Source organism: Seriola aureovittata, chromosome 22, assembly GCF_021018895.1.
Source record: "Seriola aureovittata isolate HTS-2021-v1 ecotype China chromosome 22, ASM2101889v1, whole genome shotgun sequence".
NCBI lineage: Eukaryota > Metazoa > Chordata > Actinopteri > Carangiformes > Carangidae > Seriola > Seriola aureovittata.
This window is the reverse complement of record NC_079385.1, coordinates 16,911,022-16,932,793: the sequence shown is the minus strand read 5'-3', so window position 1 is coordinate 16,932,793 and position 21,772 is coordinate 16,911,022. Positions and strand designations below refer to the sequence as shown.

Below are 21,772 nucleotides of genomic sequence, written 5' to 3'. Positions count from 1 at the left end.
TTTAGTTTAGCTCAGATCAATTCAGAGCTTTTATTTTGTAGAGACTACTGTCTGGATTTTCTTAAAAAACAAAAATCTACTGTCTTGAGGGAACTGTAGCTGTTTATGATGAAAGTTTCGAGTGTTCTTCGCTTAAATTAGGCAAAAATTGATTAAGTGATTCACTAGAGGGCGAAAGAACCAACAGCTAAAAACTTAATTTGAACAATTTGTTGTTTTATAAACCTGGTATTTTAATACTTCTTACTAAATGTAAAAACTTGTTAAAGACTTTTTTAAAAAAATGTTAGCGAGGGCATTTGTTTGTGGAAAAGCACAAAGCCCCTGATTAAAATAAATAAATAAATTAAAGCCATTGTTTATTTTTTCTGAAATGTCAATCGCTTGTCTGTGTTATTTAAAGTAATGGCTGCTGGAGCCAGCAGTCATGGATCAAACAGCCTGTGCGTCCAGAGGTTAATTGTTTATTGGGGAGTTAAGCCTCGGGTGTTTAGAAAACTTACTAGGAAATTCAATACACTGGTTTCCGTGGAAGCAAGCTCTCTGCTCAGTGAGAAGTCACAGTATGGTTTAATGTGATTCCATGTGTGTGTGTGTGTGTGTGTGTGTGTGTGTGTGTGTGTGTTCATGTTTCTGTAAAAGAAGAAGGATTAATCATTCACAAATTGATCAGAAGGCTCCATTTTGTTGCAGAGGGAATTTTTGTGCTACACAATCGTGCTGCTCGATCATTTATTTCCTTTGCTTTTCATCACAGTAATTGATGTGTTTCTCTACTTTTCTGCACTTCTTCTGTTATTTTCTTCAGTTTGTTTACCAAGAAGAAAAAAATCCACTTTTCTTATACAAGGGATTTGATGCTTTTCTTGGTTTCACGTCTTTGTAAACTGAATATCTTTGTCCTGTCGATCAAAACTCGAAGATGTCACCTTGAGATCTGGGAATTTTATAAACTAATCAATTAACCGATTAATTGAGAATACAATAATGAGCTGCAGCCCTACAGTGTGTCAAATAGGATCTGAACAGCATATGAAAATCATCCTTTTCTGAATAAACCTCACCAAACCAGATCACTGGATAAACTATGCACGTTTAGAATATCTAAAATATTTTTAAAAAAAGCAAAGAATGTGAATTCAGTAAGATTGAAATAAAGTTTGCTTTTTGCATGCTGGAGCCGTCAGCCAACAGATGGGGCCGAGGCAATATCCCCGGCTCAGAGATGTGTCCTGCAGATCTCGACGGACAGAAAATTCCAGCTACGAGTTTAGTCCATGTGACGGCTCCATGCCACCAGCCTCAAAAGCTCGTGGGGCTTAAACTGGGTTATAAGCCTCCTGCCACAGCGGCGCAGACTGTGACTGTGCAGCTCCTCCGCTCACATATGCCTTGTTAAAATCTGCTACCTGACTTTCTCCAGACAGTATCGATATACCCTGGAGTAAACAAGTCCTGGGGCATTCATCATTCAGCTGAGCAGCACCGGGGAGCAGGACTCACTGCTTATGATTGAGGGGGGACGATGTGAGAAAACAGTAATTTATGACTCTGAATAATGGTCAGACGTTTTTTGGGATGATCTCACAGAACCTTTTCTGCCTGTGGTACACACACACACACACACACACACACCACACACACACACACACACACACACACACACACACACACACACACACACACAAATTACAGTGTCATAAAATGGAAGCAGTAATGAATAGTCTGCTCCGTTTCTTAAGATGACGTGAAAAGGTTGTCAGGACTAAATGTGTTGGGAATATCAATATGTCTCATTGACAGACATTCAACACTGAGCCAAAGGGAACATCAACCTCAGCAGCCGCATAATGGAACCACAATACTGATCATTGTTGATCCTGGTGGTTCACCCTCAGCACCAAAGCACACATTCAAAACTGAAACATGTTCCCAAGAAGCTCGAGCTCACTAGACGCAGCTGTTTGAATAAAAATGAGGGCTTTTATTTTGGTAAATGTGCCGCTTGGCACAAATAAACCTTCCCCTGTGGGAAGCAGGAATGTCTCATTCTGACTCCCTGCACTATTAAATCTCTGAAAAGCGGGAATATGACTAGTGGTGTCATTTGTGTCTCTGCTGAAGAAATAGGGCTTCTCTTCCACAGGAGACATTTCCTGTCGCGAGAATTACTTCCACACGAGCCCGTGGATATATCTATATTTAGGTTTCCGCTGAATGCATCTCCAGGCGGCGCTTTATTCCAGATGACACAGTGACAGCCATATTCTCATATACTTAATATTGCACAGTTCTCCAGGCAAAGACACGCGGATGTGGAAGCATTGTGTGGAAATGAAGAGACAGTTTTGACTGAAAGCACATGTGAGACAGAAAAGCAGAAAATCTAACAAGCAAATAATAAAGGCTGTTACGCAAAATTTAGCGATTTATCATGTCAAACACTTGAATTATTGTTGCCAGATGTTTCTTCTCCACTTCAAGTGCTGTTACTGCTTTCATGAGATAATTCAGTGAGACAGTTCCATCTGAGCAGCAAACACTTGAATTTGCTGTTACTACTTAGAAAAAAATAAAAGCTGAAATAAGTCATTAGTCAACTTGATTCACTGGAAGTCTTTGTCAGAGGTCACGGCCGACAGCAGCAGTTTTCTTTGTGCGTCACCGTCAAAAAGTTCACTGGCAGCCACTGCTGAACCATCTATGAGTCATGGTTACACCAGCATCACAATGAATGCAATGAATGGTCGATGATGGATGTAAATCCATCTGTAAATCAGAAGGAGCGTAATCATATGAACATAGTGGAAAACAGATCAATGAAGCAGGATGAAGATGATGAAGAATTTTCATTGGAAACTTCTCGAATTGGTCATCAGTTTTCATTTTTATTGGCCCTTTTATCAGCATTTTTCTGGATGTGGTGGCCCGTGTAAAACATTTTGACCTGAACAACATCCGACTGGGATGTTGTTTTCAGGATATTCATTCAGTCATGAGCCGTACCGCTCATCCTTTTAGTGTCGCTGACACTGGTCGAGGGTACAGTCTATAACAACCACTGACGCTCATATTCACATCTAGGGGCAATTTAGAGTCGTCAGTTAAACTAAACTTGCATGTGTTTGGATTGCGGGAGGAAGCCAGAGTACCCGGAGGAAAACCCACGCAGGCAAGAGGACAACATGCAATCTCGACCCCAGAACCTTCCTGCTGCTAATCACGGCACCCCTGTGATAATGAACCCAATAATTTGTCTAAATCATCTCAATAAGAAGAAAGTTCAAGCCATATATTGTTTGCGTAAAATGCCACTGATTGCAGAAAACACATTGTGGATTAAAATTTGTATTAATTGCTTGTTTGAGTTACAAAATATCAGCAAACTAATGTGAAAAATGTCTATCACAATTTTCCAGAAACGTAATTGTTAGTTTTTGTCCAACAAACAGTCCACAAAACTAAAGATATAAACTTGTCTATCACAGAAGACAAAGAAAACCTACGAATTAAAAAAACTAATTGATGATTGATGATAGTGATTCATAAAATAGTTGCTGGTAGATTTTCTATCCATCGTCTAATGGATTAATTGTTTCACCTGGGGGGGGGAATTACACTTACAAGGGATTTTGTTCAGCTCATTCATGAACTTGTCCTTCAGCTTGGAAAAGTTCTCGTCCTTCTCGCCGGCGCCTGTGCCGGCCATGTTGGTGGTGTTGGAGCCAGCTGTGGAGGAGGAGGCGGTGGTGGGCACGGGCGCCGCCGCCGCCAGCGCTTCCCTTCGACTCTCATTCATCGTGGCGATGCTGGGGCAGCCAGGCAGATGCTGCACAAGTGGAGAAAGAGAAAGACAAAACAGAGTGGGGGTTAGATTTTCTTTCTGTTTCGTTTTTTTGTTCCTCCTGTGACAGATGCATGTCAGAGGCAGCGCGCTCGCTTGTCAGATGACTGAGTCGACGCAGACCGTGTGAGCAGCTGCTGGCTCAGCCTGAGTAAACATCAGCTGGGGTCCAGAATGAATTGGCCAGCGAGCTGAATTCAGAACAAAGCTACTCACTCATTGCTTAAACTCCAGATTAACATCACAGAGCAGAGATAAAATCCTTATTTATTACTCCCATACAACACAGGCAGTAAATCCCTGCACTGCTAGGAGCTTAATTGATACATGTACGATACGTTGCAGGGCAGACAAGATTACAAGTCGACTTATCACACCCGGCTTTTTATAAACAACAGGTGTATTTACTTTAACATGGCGGTCTGTTGTGACGGGGGGAAGAAGGAACCATGTATCTCTTATATTAACCAGTGCTTTGTGTGTGTGTGTGTGTGTGTGTGTGTGTGTGTGTGTGTGTGGATACACTCATGTGTCCATACATGTGCAATGCTGTGTAATGTGCTGTACATCGCAGCAGCCTCGGCCCTGAACATGCGAGTCATTATCTCTCTCACTGTGGGGAGGCTGGTTCCACATGAAGTTTCCACATTATTTCAAAGCTGCCTCGGGACAACAAAAAGAGACACTTACAATATATTACTATGACACTAATGACTCTGTGGCTTTATGGTATTATAAGCACCAAAATATATTCTCCACACATGAAGCAGGAACTTGCCCAGAATCCAAATTTCTAAGTCGATGGCTACAACTTAGACTTTAGTTAGAAAATAAAATGAACAAAAATAGTGAAAAATGCTCATCACAATCCGGATTTCTTGTTTCCTATAACCAACAGTTCAAAACCAAAATATATTTAATTTACAGTCGCATTCTGTAAATCAAAGAAAAGCAGCAAATCTTCATGTTTGAGAAGCTGGAATCAGCAAACAAACATTTTTGCTTGAAAATGACAATTACCACAATAGTTGCATATTAATTTTATTTCAGTAAAGTAATTCAGCTCTATTATAAATAGAGTTAAGCAAAAAGTATGTGAATTTTTCATATATAAATCAGCATTTAATGCATTTTTGGGCTGACACATATTGCGAACATAAACAAAACTGATGATGTAATGTTTTGATAGAAAAAGCACCAAATGGACTGAACCGGACACAGACGTCTTTCTTTGGGTTTTCCGGTGCTGTGTGCTACTTAGCGTCATGACACACGACTGTTGGAGAGACGCTCCAGACCTGTGACACTTCTACTGCAGACAGGAACTATTTATTGTCCACTTTTCCTGTGCAGGTTGTAATTTGGCTCTGTCACCATGGTAATCCAAAAGGATAATAGCATACTAAAGTTGTAGAGTTTTGTTCCACCAGGTTGATAACTTAATTCTCCTACTTTGCTCATTAAACTCATAGTTTCCCATTTATAGCATTATTTAATAAAGCGCTTTAAGCTGGTGCTGACAGAAATGCTGTCAAAAGTTTCTATGTAATTGAAAAACCTGAATGTAACCCTCAGAATGGCCTCCAATAATATCTGTTTCTTAACCTCAAAGAGCCGAGAATGAAATGTGGTGGCAATTCATCCGCATATAATCCTTAAAAACATGAAGGCAGAGAAAGTTCAGAGAGTAGAATTCTAATTTATCTGTTTCTGAATATATAAAAATTAGCTTTTCAAAGGCAGCGAGGCAATTTAGATACAAAGAGTGTTTTCGATGTCTATGCCTCTCTAATAAAGTTTAGCTGTATTTCAACACTTTAACTTTGTATGTCGACACTTTCTGTGGGTAGAGGGAGAAACGAACCTGTTTTCATCCTTCATTCTCTTGGGTGGTGAAAATAATCAGCTTCACAATCACACATCGGAAAAACAAAATACGAAAACAATTTACTGTGCAGCTTCACTGGAGTAGTTGTGTCGTAGCATATTCCCCCTGACTGAAGTTGGGTGGAAGGGAAACCTGATTTCTCATCCTCTGTACTCTTGGAGATTTCCCAGCTGATGTGGGAATTCAATCTGGCAATTTTCCAGTGACAACCCTGTTTCTCTAAAGCCTTGGTTACCACTGCTACTGTTGAGACTGGAGCCACCAACAACAGCAGGCTGGGATTTATAAACAAAGTGCATTCATCTAAAGAAAACTGACTGTCCATCGGGGGTTATGGTCAGTGAGTTTTCCATCAGAGATTGTTCTCGGGGGAATCTTGGAGGAAATTTCTTATGGAACTTATTTTTGCGGGTGTGCAGCGACATGACATTAACAGACCAAAACGGCAATGTACACTGCCATTTCCTCTATCAGTGTGTCCTGTATATCTATCAAAGAGCAGGCAGTTGACAGCAGCAAATATCACTACTTTATCTGATAGCAACATCCTCCGGGTCAGCACCACGGACAGCAGCCGATTCACCTCTACATCAAAGGTAATGTTAGGTATCAAAGACGTCAAAGCTGCGGGTAGTTTGCAACCACAGGTATAAATATGGAGAATAACATATTGTATACTGTATGATGTAAGCAGTGTAAGGCTGAACACGGTGTTGCACCAACACTGACATCACATTACATGATATTACATGATGTACAACAGGAAACACACACATAGCAGGGATATTCAGAAGAACCAGAGGCTGTACAATTATTCAAATTCAAATTCAAATAGAAACACAGACTGGAGAGGAGGCAGGAGGAGACTAATGGTGGTGTAATCCCTAAACACATTCAGTGACTCCTCAGTCCTGACCAGCAGCACCACAAGATGAGCTCAAGTGATTCTACTGTTGGTTTAAACATCAAGAGCCCAGCATACATACAGCTAAACTGACCCGACTGCGACTCCACTTGTACGGTTTTTCTTTCCTGGTTTCTTTCAGTGGAAAAGTTCATATAATTACAACACTTGGTTAATTTACTGCAGGTTCATATCTCCCAATTATAAGAAAACCAAGGTTTGTAAACAGGAGACACACAGACTGACAAGTAGCTCTTTACTTGGACCGACTCTGATGACCTGTCTTTCCACCAGATTGGAGCGGCAGAGTCAAAACAGATTTAATTATCAGCATAGAATCTCAAAGCAGCACTTTGGTTTTTTTTCCTATTTTATTTCCAGTTATCGTAGGGGAAAACTTTTCTTTCCATAACACACAATCCCAAATGTCTTGCTAAAACTATATACAGCTGGCAGTACGCAGGGAGGTTGCGATTTTATTGATTGTCACATTTTAGGCAGCTAAACAAGATCTTAGTTCACATATATCCTGGATTACCTCCTAATCTATAACATACTGCTCAAACTACAGCCTATTCTTGAAGTCCACCACAGAGGAAATGAACCAAAGAGAGGCAGAAGGTCAGACTGCTAGTGATGTGGCCAGTCAGGCAGAAGCCAGTTCAGCTGGCCAGCAGCAGTAGGAGCCACTAGCTGGGACAGTTAACAACAGAGGCACCAGAGTCCAGCCGGTTGAAGCGACTTGTAGTAAGAAACCCAAGTCCCTCCTGGTTCTGGCGAAGAGGAAGTGTGTACGTGTGCAACATGGTTCTTGAAAAGAGAGAGAGAGAGAGAGAGAGAGAGAGAGAGAGAGAGAGCGAGCGGTAAGATCTAAAGGAGACGGTGATGGTTCTTGACAGGATGTAAAAAGAAGCAGAGTTACAGCTAAAGTGGAAAAAGAAATACAACTGTTGCCTGGAGAAAAAAAAAACAAATGATCTTTTAGCTGTATCATAAAGTACCCGTGGTTGCACGGCCAGTGATGTAATAGATGACTTCCTCTGTTTATGACTTGGTGACGGCTGCAGCTAACAGTAGCTATGAATCACTGGTTGATGACGACGGTTTATTGTTTTGCCTTCACCTTTCGCAAACCGCTCTTAATTACTAACTGTTCGGTTGTTATGTGATGAAAGAGAACATTTACCGTCAACTGTATTTGTCAAGCTAACAATGACACATGATAAGGAGATTATGGGATAACAACCACAGATGGGCTGGTCTGAGAGTCTGCCTTTGAGATTCTCACTTGCACATGTAGATATGATGGTTGCAGTTGCATAGAGCTCGAACACAGAGAATACCTTCAGGTGAGTAGCACCAAAAAGTCCTGTTAAGCTAAGCATCGTGACTTCTCTTCCACACCATACAAACACATTAATAAACCAGTGGAGTATGAGTATCACCCCTAACAGTGATATACAGCCTTGTTTAGAAATCCTGGACTAAAGCCTTCATGTAAATAATGGCTGATAATGGAAGGCATTCATCTCCCTGCACAGTTCGCTTGAACAACCACAGGTACCTGGATGTTTGCTCTCTATGTATTTGATGCCACCCATGTTTCAGTGTCTTTGTTTTCACTTGCGCAAACTAAATTAATCAATTTAGAACGCCAGTGTCATTGTAGTTGATGTGAACACACTTAAACACACAATTAACCAAGTCATTATGTGATATCCCTGCGCAGACAAACTGTACAGTGTCTTTATTGTGTCTATTGAGTCTTTTATGTTTAATGATTCTGAACTGCTCTAAACCCTGCGTCACATTCAGGATTGTATACAACTGTGTCAATCATCTTAACCAACTTTAAAATGTCTTGTGTAGTCACTAAACTCAGCGAAAATAAAAGCAAATTCTGACTCTGTGTTGCTAGCGTGAGGTGGTGTTCACGATCACTTCGTGTTTGCCAGTCACTGCTTCCCAACATACTGTGAAAGCATGATATTGCTGCACACTCCAGCTGTGTGATTCTCACACTTAGCTAACACTTCTTTAACATCTTCGTCCGTCACCGACAGATATTTTCATTTTCAGAAAAAATATATGCAGTATCTTGTCTCCAAAAACTAAACCTACGATCAAAGCAAGAAAGAGCAGGATTCATTAAATAATTTAACTTCAGGTAAAGAGTGGCAATGAACTTTCTCTTGCTCTGAACAAAGCGGCTATTGGCTACCTCGGCCCTCTTAATCTCCCCCCCCCCCCCCCCCCCCCCCCCCCCCGGTTGCACTGACACCTACGCATGTCCATGTTCGCTCAGCCTCCCGTTGGTTTCCCTTTGAAACGCTGCAAGGTTACTGTGGAGGCTGAGCCATTGAGAGGCACGCTCGGCAACGACAGAGATACTTCAACACAGGCGAGGACTTTTAGGGAGCACAATGATGCTCTGCAGAGTGCATGTGGGAGGCTTCTTCTATAGAAAAAGAATCGATCATGCCCTGAGGGGAGGGGAGGGCTGGAGAAACATATGCTTTCACTCAATATTTCCAAGCGAGCTTATGTCTGACGTGAGGGACAGAAATGCAAACATGATGTTTCAGCACGCCTGTACAGGGATGTGTAATATGCAGGGAAAGACAATAATTATCCTCAAGACTTTAGCAGACAGTGAGGACACTGAATAAGAGACCTTTCAAATATGCAGAATGAGACATGCATCTGAATTAAATAACGTACCAAGCTTTGATATTGCATCATTTTGTGGATTGTGTAAAAGCTGATGCTTCTTGATCTCAGTGCAAAATGTCAAATGGAAGACAAGCAAACATGAGCAGTGTGTGTGTGTGTGTGTGTGTGTGTGTGTGTGTGTGTGTGTGTGTGTGTGTGTGTGTGTGGGGACCACCCGTGGTTTCTGTTATGCCTCTCACATCAGGCCTCACATCACTGGCAAAAAGAAAAAAAAAAACTAAACATTAATTCAGCTCATCTTTGCACCTTAACGACTACTCGCCCATTCAAGCATAAGATGACAACTTCTGTACTGTCTTCGTCGTCTGCGATGCCTCACAGCGGGCAGGACACTTGAAGAGCCCGTCTCATTTGGAGTGGATCGAGCTTATTTATCTTTATAGAAAAACCTGAGAGCGGCATTGACCTTTTTCCCTCTCCAAGGGCTGTCGTCGCCGCGTCATCATTCTGTATATCCGTCGCAGCGCAAGTTAATATCTCTCCTGTCACTATTACGGCCCACTTGAAAGACAGATTTAACCGATGTTGTTGTTGTTGTTGGTGATTTTTGCACAAAATGGCTGTGCTTTTCCTTTAACAGTCACACTGCAGCTCGTCCTTTCCACTCCGGTGATAAAGTGTCACATCAACGCTTCCCGTCTCATAACCTCTGGGTGATACAAGCTAAAAGAGCTGAATGCAAATTTGAAGAAAAGAACGCTCATATACATTTCGCTTGAGTATCAATTGATCTAACCTATTCTCAACACACTCATTCCCACCTTCACTACAGGATGTAATAAACTGCTTGTTTCCTTTTTTTTTTTTTTTTTTTTCTCATCTCTTTGGAGGTGTGCCGCTCAGGTGTAAAACCCCAACCCAATTACAGGGCCGCCAGATGGCCCAGCAGGTCCCCAACCACAGTGGCGATGCTGGCACACAGCTCCCTTCTATCACCTCTCTCTCCCTCCATCTTTCTCATGCTCTCTCTGCTTCTCTAACTGGGTCAGCTCCCTTGCTCTCCACCTCCCTTTATCCTCCCTGCTATCTCTTCAATCATCCTTTCATGTTTTTTTTTTTTTTTTATAAACTCATCCGTGATCTCCTCCACTGATGGATTCTTGTTTCCCCAAACATTGACGGAATAAAAAACACATATTGGGAGCTAATGCGAAGGACCCATTATCCCCTTTCTTGAGCTCAGATTTGGACAGTGTGTTGCTATCATGTGGACCGCTCTGCTCCCCACTGGTTCCAGTTTTGGCCAGCTCCCTCAGTGCGCCGGGTGTTGCATCTCATGCTGTTTGAGGAAGTGATGAAGCTGCCAAAATCCGCCCAACCCAGGACTAATACTGTCCATTTTGTCAGCTAATTCAGCATAACCCACAGATCATAGCAGCCTGTACTGTACAGTACGAGGAGCAAGACACACAAGACAGCGATTTGCCAATATCACTTCCCTCTTGTCATTTTATTGGGTTTCATGAGTTAATCACCCAGTAAATCACCAATTAAACCCATTTTATGAAGAATTATCTGCCAATTATCACAACATGATTTGGCAGTTGTTATATGTCGGCTTGATTAAAACCATTTGAATAAATGTATGCACAGTTAAAAGGGATAAAGTCAATATGAGAGAACTCATCATCTACAAGTACAAAATCGTTATCTCGATAAAGACAGTATGTGCATTATGCATAATTGGGATGGGTAAGTTATTACTTCATAGCCTAAAGCTTACTAAAATTAAGACCACATAGAAGCATGTGGTTAAAACCATTTCCTGCAATTACAGCTATTCTTTAACAGTTCCCATAAGGGAAAGATTGAAATCAAACAGAAGAAAAATATATTTTGACTTAATAATGTGCTTCTGACACATACCTTTGCTTTCCAATGAAAAGCATGTACCTCCAAATTTGGTGGTTATGACCATTTAACCCTTTTTGATGAGCTGGAAATTCCACGAAGCTGAAAGTGTCTCTGTTTTGTTTAGCTCATAAAAAGTTGACATTTCGGAGATACGTGGCTTTTACAGGACAGAGACGAGAGAGAAACTGCCTCAAAGAAAAACCGCTGCAAAACAATTAAATCACAGTCCAAATGTAGTAACTAACTGGGTTATTTGTAAATGTCAATTGATACAAAATAATTCAGCTTCAGTGGAACTCGCATATGTCAAATTTAATAGTCTGAAATTACAACAGAGAAATCACCATTGAAAGGCCAGTCTTCAATTCTCTGTCATTCAGAGGCAGTAATCAGGAAGAGACTAATTGTGGCGTAACCGTTTTGTCAAAGAGGAATCAAAAGCAGCGAGAGACACACAAATGCCGCCGTAGCGTTGGGATCAATAGTCTGCATCAATGAGGAAGTGCTTTGACTAAACAAGGAAACCCAATGCAAACTCGGCAAATACATGAGCAGGAAATAAGGGGAGCGCATCTGATTCGAATCCGGATTCAGTGGTTAAAACTCCCTTTATGGCAATGAAATTGTAATGAAGTCGCACCATGTGCCTTCCCACTCCTAACTGTGACAGCTGATCATGTAGCATGCAGGTTTTAACCCATTCACATGTTTTTATTACAGTTCCTGCTGTTCAAAGTAGTCCTCAAGAAGACACTTAGTGATCAGGACAAACTAATAATCATAGCAAGGACACTTGTTTTGATCAGACTGGAGTGCTAACAGTGTAATTACAATAAATGACAGAAAAAACACTTCTAAGTACATTGAAGCTTGCGTTTGCATGCAAAATAGAGAGCTGCATCAAACAATTAACACCATTATGTTGCACTGGGGAGATATTCTTTAAGTAATTCAAGGCTTTATAAACCATTTCATTATCCAGCTGTTATGACTCATACAGTCTTTGTTGAATGAGTTTTTCTCTTTCTTGCGGTCTAAATGTTACATGTAGCAGAACAAGTGCCATTCAGGTCTGGCCTTAGTCATCAGTGCCATCAGGCTAATGGCTGTGATGCTTAACAGTATGTTTTTATTTTTCGAGGAGTTCAGATCTTACCTCGGCTATTCAATCAGCCTTTTTCTGGGACGAGATCTCAATCTTTTAACTGTTTATTTTACCATCCACACAAACATATGCTTCTAGAGGATTATAGGAACATTTTTATCAAAGCAACAACCCAAAAACACCTTTTTTAACTTTTGGAATAGTCATTTTTTTCACTCTCATTCGAAGCCAACTATAAATAATAAGGTGTTTTTCTTAATGGTAAACAGGCAATTCAACCTTTTAAGGAAAAAAAAACACCTTAAATGAAGTATAAGCCAAGAGCTGGCTTACTTTGTGCATATAAATGTAACTAATGAGTCGGATGGGTCATTCTAGTAGAAAAAACAACTCATGCGTAAAGCCTCAACCTGCACCTGGGATGAACTCCAGATCCTACTGTGCTCCTTCTTTCTCTCTCCGTCAAAAATCTCCAGTAAAACAGCCGCAAACCAATTTCTGTGTCATCACTGCTTCACAAGAACAACAACAAAAAAAAAAAACAGAGCTCAATTTTATGAAGTCAGCTGACAGGAACACATGTCAAATATCACACCAATTCAGCCCAACAAACTGACATGAACTTCAAAAACAACAGTGCTGCGCTGCTGTGCGCAGGTACAAAGCCTAACAGCCCAGCTAAACTTTGCTAAAGTGGATGAGTAAGTGAACTGGCACATTAATTACAGGCTGTCAGTCAAGTATCCGTCATCATATGCCAGGCACTTATTTGCTGGAGGATAGTATTTCCAGACACTGTGGTCACACAGAGGGAAGGGGGGGGGGGGGGGGGGGGGGGGGGGGGGGGGGGGGGTCTTTTATGTATATATTAAGTCATGTTAATGATTGTCAGGTGAGCTGCCTGCAGAGAGCAGAGATAAGACGAGGCTGAGAAGGCCCCCGCGGCCACTTCCCCTTGTCCGGTGCAGCCTCTTTACTCACCTGAAGCCAATCTCAGGGGGTAATGGAAGTGGAAAAAGTTATTAACCCCGCTTTGCAGCAAGGGCAGGACAGCTCCATTAAGCCAGAGCACAAAGATTCCCCCATTTTCAATTACTGCTTCCGAAGCGGCAAGTAAAGTTAGAAAAAGCAGCCTTTTGTCTGCCACAGAGAAGGACTCAGGGACCACAGATCCCAGCAGCTCTTATCATCTACTCTTGTTCCTCATATAGCGCGGGCCTGACACACTCCCTGAGTTGTCGGTGGATACGTTCAGTCTATTTATATGACAAACATTGCAAGGAGGCACACCCCCTGGAAAATGGGTCTGTCAGCCGGGAGCTAAACGAGAGGCTGGGGAAGCAGAGAGCAAGAATAAAGTGCCGTGGAAACCCAGTGGGGTTTTTACATTTAGATGCTGAATCTGACATTAAATAATGTTGCCGTGATGTAAATCAATAGTGAGACGAAAAAAAACTAAATTCAAAAGAGCTCTCCGTAGGCGGCCGAGGTGCAAATAGAGCTTTCAAGATTCAACTTTAACACTAATCTAAGACTCTATTTGTGACCTTTATTAGAGGAGAAGTCTCTGATCTGATTTTAGATTCATAGATTACAACTTCTGCCTGTCTGGTGGTGACATCTGCATAACGAGTAATGAAAAAGAAACCGATTTCTCTGTGTCTTGGTCTTACAATACCTTTTAAAGGATTTCGTCTTTCCAGGTATAACTAAATTGGATTTTATTTTTTCCCCTGCAAGTTACAGATACTGTAACATGAAACCTTGGTGACTTCTATTCATGGGAAACTAATTAATTCAATATTTCACTGTATGAATCTCTGAGATACTCTTGCAGCACAAGGTGAAAAGCTTGCTGCTCAATAACTCAGCTGATACCATGTTTTAATTTTTATTCTTTTGACACAAAAAACCTTGATTAACTCAAAACATAGCATTTATTTATTTACTTAATATAGTTTATTTCTTTAATATTGAAACTGAAATCACTTATCTTTGATCGTTTGTTGTCTATGATTTTTCTTTCACCTTGTTGCTTTTTCAGCGTTCATACTGCATGTTTTGTTCTGTGTGTTTTGAGATCGTACAATTGCTCTCATGGGTATAAATAAAGTTGTACTGAATTCTTTTCAAAAGTGGTAGCTGGCACTTTTCCTTTTACTTCACGGAGTCCTGATGTTTCCTTGAAGCACAATAATCCGATCTTTTCTGCTCAAACCTTACATGAACCTGAGTCTCAGTGTTCGTCTAACGGTGTGATCCGATCCAATGGGATGTGTTGTTGAGTAATCGTCATACAGGAAGAGTTCATACATAGTATACACACACCTTGGTGTCTAAAATAAAACAAAAAAAAAAACTAAGCCAGCAGCAATAAAAGTGAAAGTACTGTGAAAGGATTTGTCAAACTGTTCATTCTTCTTGGAGCATTTAGTTTGAGTTTAGCCCATCAAAGGTCCATTACTCACAAATTACTCACACATGAACTGCTGGGGATCTGTAATGGTCCACTGTTTCTCTGCCCCCGCGTTTATTAGACAAACAGAAGATCTCAAACACCATCGCCGGCCGGCTGACTTGCATCTGTCTTCCATCACGTTTAACAGATACAGTTTGAAGGAGCTTGAAAAACCACCTCCCACATTTAGCAACCCTTAGCCCCGGTTGCGTGCTTAGTTGGCTGCGAGGCTGCGGGGGCCAAACGGGGAGGTGGTCGGGGGCCGGGGCTAATATAGCAGTGCCTGGGGAGTCGTGTCTGTTGGAATCAGTCTGATGTAGGAGGCGAGGCCAGGGGCCATGGTGCGACTACTGGTAGGTGAGTCACACAGATAAAGGGAGGATATTTGCTCAAACACTGCCGGCCTGCAGGGTCAGCCGACGGGGAAATCTGCCCGACAACCACTGGCTGTGCGACAGGCTTGGAGAGGCAGAAAGCGAGCGACCGAGTTTTAATGGCCAAGGAGCAAGACTGAAACTCAGAGGAGGACAATAGATTTACTCCAAGGGGTTATAAACTTAACTGGGTTCTTTTGGGTGCGGAGAACAAGGTTTTAGATTTAAGACTGTGCTGGTAATCCTCTCTAAAGAAACTACAATGACTGTTTTTAAAAGAACCACTATTAAAATGAAAATAGTACATGAGTTTATTTGGTCCTTATTTCAGTCAGCACCCTCATGTCAAGGTTTTTCTATTTTAGTCTTTAAGTCTTTCATTTCTGATAGATAGGCAGCACTATGGCAACAAGGAGGCAGTGCTCAGAGTTAGTGCAGGCAGAGTGAGTGAATATCCATATGGACTATCCAGTGTTCAGAGATACATGTTTGTGCTGTAGGTCACGGTGATATATGAATAATGGGCAGTATACTGCATGTAACACAAAATGCTCAGATCAAAGGTCCACTTACTAGCTTTTGGAGCTTTCAACCGTATTTTAATGAAATGAAGAACATAAGTAGGCTCGGAAAGCTAATTGAGCTACAAGTATGTTGCATATGCTGTTCCCAAAGGTCAAGCATTAACCATCATTATTATGTCTTTTTCTGCTTTAAAGACTAAAACTGAAGTAAAACAGAAAAAGCTACTGAACCTACATTCAAAACATCCAACTAGTTAATTTAGCAGCTGAAGCTATGCACCACTTAAAACCAATTTGTCTGTAGAATAAATGGCATTTCAACCTTTTTTTTTCTTTACAACGTAAGTGTTATCGTCTAACTGTGGTAAGAAAGATATGAATGTTTTGCCTCAGAGTGCTGTAGCTCAGTGGAGGAACAACATAAAACATATGCCCTGTAGCTTTGATTTTATTCCGCTCCAACCCTCCAACCTCTCTTTTTCATCGTCTCCTTCTTTTTCTTCCCGCCCACTCCTTCATGCCTTCCTCTATAGCGCCTTGCCTCCCGCCAGGCTCAGCAACAGATATCACACCTGACGTGGATTATCAAGGCAAATAATCAGGAAGGGAATAATGGATGCACTTGGGACTTCACAAGAGGAAGCTATGTTGCAGAACACCAAAAGACATTATCACATTATCACAATTTCTATTACTTATTGCTTTTGGATCTAGATACAAACGAAGAGATGGTTACAGCAGATGTTTGGATATCTGGGAAATCGTAAAAAGGAAGTCGTCTGCAGTCTGTTCCTTGTTTGTTGTTTCTTTGGTTACAGATGACGTAGCAGCTGCTCTTCTATCTTATCATTTTCCACGGCGCTCATGTCAAAAAGACACGTCCCCAGGGCTGTTAATGTTGTTCTCAAACAGACGGCCCCTTCAAGTGCTCTTTCCAGACACTTGGCAGCTGACCTTTTAATTCTGTTTCGAGTGCGGGGTGTGTGTGTGTGTGTGGGGGGTAAGCTGACGATGTTGGCTTGGATTGGCTCAAACGAGGAACGGTTAAGCTACTGACTGCGAGATAAACATCCGCTGTCTCATATGATTTGTCTCTCGAAAGAGATGAGATTCAAGTAAGGAAGTATTTTGGCTAAATTCTGCGTTTAAGACAGAGGCAGCTGACGCAAACTTTTTGCTCGGCAGCAAAACAAACTTTAACTTGCACTGACATTTTCAGAAAAAAAAAAAACTAAACAGGCACTGCCTTATCTGATTTGCTGCTTGACAAAGATGGATGGACTGTGTGAGTTTCAACTTCAGAGAGCGTTTATGCCAGGGGGCTAAATTACACACTATCAAATTCATTGGAGGGGGGGGTTGAATTTAAGGTCACCCAGCATCAGCATTCGGCTGAGTGACGGAATAAATCAGCTTGTCCAAGACTTCTTCAGCATAAACACCCATGCCATGAATCTAATTGACACTTGCAACAGATTGGTGCTCTGATTTCACATTTGAGTCATAGGATCTCTGAAGTCTTCTTTTCTTTTTTCTTTTCTTTTTTTTAATACACACACTCACATGCTCACACACTGAAAGCTGACAGGTTGCTAATTCGATAGAGGTGTCGTAGGGGCTGAATCGAGAGTGTGATTAGAGGGTGACAAATAATTCAACTTCAGAAATAACAGTCCAAGTGTCACCGATCTGCCATTTCAAGCAGATGTGAACGGATCACGGCGGCACAACGAGGGAGAATGAGATGACTGGGATGATTAGAGTATGACGCTTCAAATGCTAGTTTTTACTTCACTTTTCCTCTATTTCATGTAACTCCTCGTGGTATCTGCTCCCCTTGCACACTTTGATGTTTTCCATTTCTCCTTCTCCGTCCATTAGAAACCCCCCCCCACTTCCCCGCCCCCCCATCCCCTACAGGGCAGCCTTTCATACGCCTACATCCTCTCACAACATCTCCACCCACGCACTTTGTTTGAAAAACAGCATGCCTGCCAATGTCCAACTACCTCACTAATTGTCACGAAATTATATTTTATCTCTGCCCAATTTTTTTCTCCCCAGCTTCACAAAGTAAATAATGACATCAAAAGTACCTGATGAATATCCAGTGAGAGAGAGTTTCACCTCTTTAGAAGATAACAAGACGACCGCAAAATAAAAGCTGCTATCATTTTCCATCAATTTTTATTTTCGTCATTGAACTAGAGTGAGTTGTCAGATCGGATCTCACTGGCACTATCATTTGACACAACAGCCTCCCTAAATCATACTCCACGTTGCCAGGGTCGCTTGAAGAGTGAGATTGAACTCATTGACGGTGGTGGCAGCTTGACAGATAACATTGTAAGGGTGACACTGAAATAAACAGGCATTGTGACCAACAATCTTACGGCTTATCGTTTGCCATCAGGCGTCTGCGACACTGCGTTAGCGTGAGTTTTGATTTCCTCATCGGGGAGAAGCTCTCTCGTTTGCGAAGCTCGCCGTCATCGCCGTGCCCCCGAGGTTGTCAAAAAGCTCAGAGAGATGAGAGGCGGCAGGGAAAAAAAGTGGGATGAGACAGATATGTCTGTTATACATATATTTCTTTCCAGTGCTTTGATATATCTCATCTTAGCTCATAGCTCAGATGTGACTACAGCGCAGGTGTTATTGGATTTTAGCAACAGAAATCTACATATGGCACACACTGGATACCATCAAAGAGATATCTGTTCCTGTGAGCATCAAGTCTGTAGATTAGAATCAGATGCAGCCGTACCAAGACAGGCCATGAAATTGGGTTGAAATTGCTCTTGAATAATACAGTCTGCAGCCATGATGGTGCGATCCGGAGATGGAACGCTTAGATGGATGTTTGACGGTATACAGGGGGTGAAAATGGCACAATATGCTCGCTGCCTCCGTGCTTGCAGAGGTGTCCCCTGCAGCTGACCCTGTATTGTGTGGTTTTACTGCTCTTTGCTTCCTCTCAGAAGACAGGAGAGTCCTTTGCTTGATTATTTTCTTTCTTTTTTGCAAGTTCCCCCAGAGTCCAAGTTGATGTCTTTAAATTGCTTGTCTTGTATGATCAACTGTCCAAAATCCAGAGGTATTTAATTTACAGTGATATAAAGCAGCAAATCTTCACATTTGAGAAGCAAAGACATGAAACACAGCTCTATGGTTTGGCAATTTTGATTAATACATTTCTTATCAATAGCGGTTGATCAGTTAGTCGATTTATTGCCTAATCCTTTCAGCAATACCTGCGATTCCTGCATTTTCCATAAGCTTTCTTCTGCCTCTTCTCAACTAGCTGGCCAGAGCATCCTCATCCACCCCCGCCTTATTTCACAGTTTGCATGCACAGGAGGGACATCCCTTGCTAGCTGACAAACAAAAGATAAATTAGAAAGTACAAAGGTTAATCATCCCCCCCACCGAACACTGCAGCGCCTCAAACAACAGACGGCCACTAGCCTCTAAATCCTCCAGCTCTACAACAACCAACTTACCGGTCTTGACACTTGGGAAACGGAATCATAATTGTGAGGATCCCAGTATTGACAGACAAAGCTCCAGACCAAAACATCTGCTGATGTCACTGTACCCCCAGGCAACAACAGAGAGCCCCCCCCCTTTCACCTCCCACAGCCCACATGATAATTATCACTGCTGGCTGCGGCCGAGCCAGCAGTGTACCATCCACACTACTATGTCCAAGTAACGCTTCAGTGAATTTTGTGAAGTGCATGGTTCTGTGACTAAAATATATAAGGTCTATTGGGTTGTATGCTATTTGAAATCAAGCATGCCAGTTATTAATCTGGTGGATTTATTTTCATTGTGTATAAACCACAGTATTTGTGCACTGATCCTTGTAAACTCTTATTCTTCCTGAAGTGGGAGCTGTCCGTGGTGCTGGAGAGCCACCACATGAGTCAGTGTTTCTGTTACGCACAGTGGAAGAGCTGCTCTGGTCATTTGTTTTCTATCTAGATACTGTATGTACGCTAACAGTCGACAACAACAATACACTAAAAACAGCAATGATGAAAGAACAGCAGCCTGGCATTTCCCCACTGATTTGAAGTGGGCGGGGCTCATCTGGAAAAGGTTACTTCTGTGCTTCAATCAATTAATGATATTTGACTCAAAACCTGATCACAGTTGGGGGTTTGTTTGCTTAGGTTGCCAGGCCACTGTCAAATAAATCTGATCAAACCACACCCACACAGACCTAACAAAGCAGATGAGCTGAGTCTTTAACTCTAAACACTTTTTAAACTAGTTGTTCTTCAAATTTAAACTGACTGATCCAAGTAAACATTTTGGTCATAGAAGCAACATCAGCCAAACTTCTTTTAATTTTTCTCCTATTTCATGGGCCTGTACATCTCAGCACCAGCTATTACTTCTTGATAAGTCTAAGTTACAGAATACCGACCCTTTCACATTGCTTGTTTCCACTCTCAGTACTTAGCCAAGTGATCTACATCAGTGGGTAAGTAGATTAGATACCCTTCTAAATTCAAATAGGCCTGAATAAACCCCTTGAGATGAATCCATCAATGGCATGTCTGTCAATCCTAGAGGAGGGATCTGGGGATAGAGGGTGTATGCTATTAGGACTGTACTGTTAAGTCCTTTTTAGGTATATTTGTTGCATAAACAGTATTTTCATTGATAAAGACAAAACAAAAAAAGTTTTCCAATAAATCATCAATTTTCCCTGGAAGTTCCTTTTTTGGCTTTCAGGTTTCAGTTTGCAATCCTGCACAAAGTTGTAATTTTTTGGCTCTGCCAGCTCAGCTCCAAAACACTTGAGATTATTTCTGCCTCCGGAGAAGCTCTGCCACAGAATTTGTCTAAGTAAACTCCAATCTGCGTCGTTTGCAGAGAATTGCATCTGACACACCAACCTGTCAGAGCGGATCAGGCGCAGGCCCAGAATCCCCATACACATCCAATTTCACTGCACATCTTAATTCCAAGTAGGCTGTTGAAATCTCCCCCTATATAAACCTCTCTGTCATGGCTTCTCATGAGTCACTGAGCCTTCTGACTTCTCAGATCGCCCATTTATAGCTTCTCCATCAACACTTTTTTTTTTTTTTTTTCTCACAAGGAGCGAGTGCGAAGATTCCACATGGATTCAAATGAGATGTTTGCTCATTCACATGCAAAAGCTTTCACAGATGACACAAAAGCAAAGAGACGACGAACAGATGCTGCAAACACTTAAGCCTTTTGTCTACATTTCAGAACTATAAACCACAACCAAAGTTGACTGGCTGTTGATTAAAGAGGCAATAAGTATCAGACTTTTACTACTCCCAGCACAATAAGCAGTTTTACGGGAATGTTGGTGAATATCAAATGAATTGAAGTGTTGCGTCCCCAGGTGGAGGAGGTTTCTGTCTTCCCAAATTAATCTTCCTTTATATGGTTTATTCCCATTTGAAAACTCAATCTTCTTTTCCACTTATTAACCATGAATCCCAAAACATTCATGCCAAAAATGATTCTTTTAAGCCAGAAAAGACATATCACCATTATGGCTCTGCGACTGTGTAATGATACAGTATTACATTTTCTTGTGGTGTTTCTCTTGGATTTCAGCTGTAATTAGCAGGAAGAATAAAAAAGTTCTGTTGAGGATTATGTGATGTACTTGCAAGTTTAAAGTTTGTGCAGGTGCGTCTCCTGTGACGAAGCTTAAAACGGCAGGAGGAGTGTAATTCCTATTGATCCGAGTCTGATTTAACAGTTCACCGACTGGCCGGAGAAAGGAGTGCCCCCTGAGGGACATAAACAGTGCTGCAGATACAGACTGACGGGGCTGGTGGAGTATAATGAAACATACCAAGGAAGGAGGAAGCCAGAGGGAGGAGGATGTCCAGGTCAGATCACACAGGGCTGGCACTGGACTTGTACTGGGGCTGAAGGCAAGCCCAGGAACTGGCTCGCTCAGTGAAACATGCCTCTGAGAGCAATTAGGGGGCCAATTACTTTCTTCTTATGGAGGATGGCATGTCAGGGCTCGCCAGCTCCGGTGTGCAATCCTTTCTGACATCTGTCCCCGGCAACAGCCCGAACTGAT

At 41.8% G+C, this 21,772-nt stretch overlaps 1 protein-coding gene across 7 annotated transcripts in view; it reads right to left on the bottom strand.

The window, feature by feature from the left end:
• Nucleotides 1-21,772, bottom strand: part of syt1a (synaptotagmin Ia) — a 172,147-nt gene that overhangs the window by 36,936 nt on the left and 113,439 nt on the right. For all 7 annotated transcript variants that reach the window (XM_056367176.1, XM_056367181.1, XM_056367179.1 and 4 more), the window contains one exon: nt 3,625-3,829. In XM_056367176.1, coding sequence (XP_056223151.1) covers nt 3,625-3,799 — 175 coding nt within the window. In that variant the 5' untranslated portion in view covers nt 3,800-3,829. The remainder of the gene's footprint in view (nt 1-3,624; nt 3,830-21,772) is intronic.